Raw genomic sequence first — 4,321 nt, forward strand, 5'->3', positions numbered from 1 at the left:
ACTGATCCATACTACCACGGATCCTGGTTGCCCTTGGACGACCTTCCTTTGCACGCCTCATGTTAGGGTCAGGAATGATGGTTGGCCCAGCATATGGAGGCCATAGGCCTTCCGGGATAGGCGGAACAAAACCCTGCTTGTAAACGTTGAAAACTTCACTCATACGATAGACCTCGTGAACATATGACGCCCAATTAAGGCGGGAGTAGGCGCAACATGCAATGGCGTGGCAACAAGGATAATGCAGCGACTGAAAGTGGCCACAGTCGCATCTGTGATCTTTAAGGGAAACTCTATAGCTACCCAGCGAGAAGCGCCCGGTTGGTGTTGTCTCGGCCACGGTGTACTCCGATTGATGCCTGTCGTATAACGTGACAGTGAAGCACCTTGAGTCTCTTAGATTCCGATTAATTGCCTTGGCCAATGCCTGGCAAAATTCATTACTAGATCCGAGTTGTGCCTCTGCTGTTTGTCCCCGTACCACAAAATGCTGAGCAAGCCTCTCGTAAGTTGACTGAACCAACGATGTGACCGGGAGGTTTCGAGTTCCCTTTAGCACCAAGTTCACACATTCACTGATGTTGGTTGTCATGTGCTCGAACCGTCTACCACTATCCTCATGTTGGGTCCATTTGTCGTACTCCATCCGATTGGCCCATTCACACATTGCTGGATTCTCAGTCCGCATGATGTCAAACCAGTAATAAAACTCTGCTTCAGTCTTTGCGTAGGTAGCATTCACTAACATCCTCCTTGAATCTTTACCTTTGAAAGTTAGGGCAAAATTCGCTGCCACATGCCGAATACAGTACGCTCAGAAAGCACGAGGCGGCAGCCACCCAGTCTCAGGTGCCTCAAGCGCTGCCTTGATCCCGTTATGCCTGTCAGAGATTACAAGGATACCCTCCTGAGGAGTCACATGCTCTCGTAGGTTAAACAAGAAGAATGACCATGACTCTGCATTTTCTCCTTCCACAAAGGCGAATGCAATGGGGAGGATGTTGGAGTTCCCATCCTGCGCAATCGCCAACAGCAATGTCCCTCCATACTTGCCATACAAGTGGGTACCGTCAATACTGACGAGGGGCTTGCAATGACGGAATGCCTCGATACAGGGTGGGAATGTCCAGAATAATCGGTGAAAGTACACCGTCAACTCATCAACCTCACCACGAAGCCGAACAGGAGAGGTCTTCAACACGGTTATTGTTCCGGCCATTGTTGACTGTACTCCTAGCATCCAACGTGGCAACTCCGCGTATGACTCTTCCCAATCTCCATATATTTGTGCCACTGCCTTCTGCTTCGCCATCCAAACCTTCCTGTAACTAGGTCTGAAACCATAATCGACTTCTGTAGCTTGTTGTAGTACCTTTACCGTAACTACAGCATCTGCCCTAACCAACGGAAGAATCCTCGCACAGATAACGTGGTAATCCAGCTGACGGTGATCACTGGAAATAAAGGTTGCCAAGCATGTGTGTGGCCCGTTGTACCTCCTAACCTCCCAAGTGCCCTTTCGTGCACGCAGCGCAACGCGAATCAACCAAGTACAACCCTTGCCGAATTGCTTGCATTTTCCATGATACTTCAGATGATCTGATTCGATGACTCTGTACTCAACATCTCGCCGGATGCTATAGTCCTTCACACTCAGCACAGCCTCATCTTTATTCTGAAAAGATTGCCCAATCTAAAATTTTGTAGAAGAGCCCCCAACCGTGTTACCACCGTCCTCCTGATGACCAAGAACCTCCAATTTTAGTGTGGAGAAGTGTGGAGGGTACTGTTGAGAAGCAGAACTTGAAGAGGCCCATGCTGTGCATGTGGATTGGCACCTGTGTCATCGTCGTTGTCCCCGATGATATCGACAGGCTCCTGGTCAGAGTCATCGTCACACATTGCATTCTCTACTTTATCAGGTTCACCAAAGCCTTCCATATAAGGTAAGTGGCCACCACCGGTGCCAACGACATCAGGCTGCTCAAATATTCCTTCATTCTCCAACTGTACAGAACCAACAATCACCGTTCGCTCTAAATCAGCCGCGAACGTAGGGGAATCCACCGGCGGAAGATACGGTCTGACCGCAGGCATCGAACTAGATGCACCTCCCGCGGCAGTCGAGCTCTGAAATGGAGCTGATGCCCCAGAACTATCGACACCAACCTCCAACTTCGCAAACAACTCGTGAATTCGGATCTCTGGAAAACTCCTAACACAATGCAACAGAACCCTAATATTTTCATCAGCCGCTAGCACAAAGGTATCATAATGAACACCCGTCGAGACAACTGCGATGGGAATCTTGTAGAATAGCTTCTTCACCCACTTCGTACCAAAGACGCCAAGCTTCTGCAAGATGCTGTTCTTTAGATCTGACAAAGTGCTTGACGAACTGATGAACACACTCAATGGTTCTTTGTCTGTGAACTTCACACCATGGCTTTTGCTTTTTTTAATTTTCCCAGAGTAATGCACTAAAGCAAGAACACTCTCTTCCTCACTTGCCATTGTGAGAATGATCTCTTGTGCAAGTAGAATGTCACCCACATATATATAGAATTTTGGTGTTCCTAAACCGTTGTAACCTACAAGGGTTTACTATCAAATTTTTTCCTTCATAAACCGTGGGAGCTTGCCACGGTTTATGTTAAACATTCTTCCTTCATAAACCGTGGTAGTTGCCACGGTTTATGTTAAAATTGTAAACCGTGGTAGCTTCCCACGGTTTACATAGAAGTGTCAAATTGCACAATCAGGTAAGGAATATCAGTTTTGTGTATTTGGGTAAAGGGTTTGATCAATTTATTTATTTACGTACTTTGCCCTTAAAAAAATGACCTGTTTCCTGTAAACTAAAATGAAATATTAAAATATTTTTGAATTTGTTTGGATGAATTTTTTAATAAAAATATAAATTATAACTTTTAAAATAAGATGTTTTTATTTTTTTAGTATTTTTATTTTTACTACTAAAATTTTGTTAAATACACTAAAAAATAAAAAAAAGATTAACTTAATGATATTCAAACAAACTCCTAATTTTATGTTCGTAATTATGTTTTACTAATTGTCTATTATATTAATTAGATACTATTTATTCTTGTTTTTTTTTTCTTGATATAAAACTATCATTTTTAGTAATTTTGATTGGTTTTTATTTTTATTTTGTTTTCAAATGAATTTAACTCATAGGTAACAAAAGATGATGATACATGATTGTATAATGCTTTATTTACAAATTGTTAGATTACATCCTATCTACAAATTTAGGTCACTAACTATCTTACTTTCATTATTATTGAAGAGCAAAAAAATATCTTAATTCAGATTTAATTTTTATAGATAAAGAGAATATACAGAATAATTAAATCTCTTTAGTTCGAAATTATTAAATAGTATAGATTGTTTTGGTTTGTCTCACACACAAACTAATATGAATATTAATCAATTCAATGAACGTTATATACAAGGCTACACACAAAGAGGCTTGGAAATAATGTCATGTTGCTTTTCTAGGAACGAATGTGTTATCAATAAATAAAGTCATTCTAAATAAATTTTAATAAAAATAATTATCTATAATAGCATTTTTTGTCGTAATAAGAACAATTCTAATATAATGTTTTTAGAATATTATTTTTGATATTTTTAAGAAATAAACTAATTTAGAATTAAAATTTACCTTGAAATTAATAGATAAAATAAAATCGATTGCACTTTAAAAAAAATAGTATCATCTTAATAGAAAATTAACAAATTTTTATTATTTGTATAATTATTTTAATAAAATAATTAAAATAATATAAAATTTTAACTAAATTAATACGAAATATCAATGACAAATTTTATTTTTTATTTTTAAATATTATATCTCGTAAATATTAATATATTATTTTGTAAGATCCAAAATATAATTAAACTTAAAACTAATAGTGGAAATGTTATAAACTTATAATAAATAAGCTTTAAAAGTAAATTTTAGCACATGTTAAAAAATATTTTTCCCGACCGATTTTAATACATGGCTAACTACATGTGATATTTTCAGAAATTAAGAATAAAAATTACTTGAAAGTTTTGCTCTTGCACATGAATTAAAGAAGGATTTGGTTTAGATGAATTAAGGAAACTACTAAGGATATTTGCAATTTTAATCATCAATATAATTTACACAAAACTTTTTATAAAAAATTTAATATAAATATTTCAATTATTCTATTTTAAAAATAGATATAATATTAAAAATAGTTAAACTTTAAATTTAATTTTATTTTGTAAACATTTTATAGTGACAATTATTTTATGTATTTTCATT

General features: G+C 37.1%; 1 protein-coding gene across 1 annotated transcript; it reads right to left on the reverse strand.

Moving 5' to 3' along the window:
- Positions 1-814: 814 nt before the first annotated feature.
- Positions 815-2,514, reverse strand: LOC107470702 (uncharacterized). The gene is made up of 2 exons (XM_016090112.1): positions 1,804-2,514; positions 815-1,693 (listed from the first exon to the last, which is right to left on the reverse strand). The coding sequence occupies exons 1-2, from the start codon at positions 2,512-2,514 to the stop codon at positions 815-817; spliced, it is 1,590 nt and encodes a 529-aa protein (XP_015945598.1).
- Between the last annotated feature and the right edge of the window lie 1,807 nt (positions 2,515-4,321).

Source organism: Arachis duranensis, chromosome 10, assembly GCF_000817695.3.
Source record: "Arachis duranensis cultivar V14167 chromosome 10, aradu.V14167.gnm2.J7QH, whole genome shotgun sequence".
Classification (NCBI taxonomy): Eukaryota; Viridiplantae; Streptophyta; class Magnoliopsida; order Fabales; family Fabaceae; genus Arachis; species Arachis duranensis.

Coding starts and splice junctions, on each gene's coding strand:
- LOC107470702 (XM_016090112.1), bottom strand. CDS start 2,514: ATGGCAAGTGAGGAAGAGAGTGTTCTTGCTTTAGTGCATTACTCTGGG. Junction 1,694..1,803: donor CACAGCATGGGCCTCTTCAA/GTTCTGCTTCTC, acceptor ACAAAATTTTAG/ATTGGGCAATCTTTTCAGAA.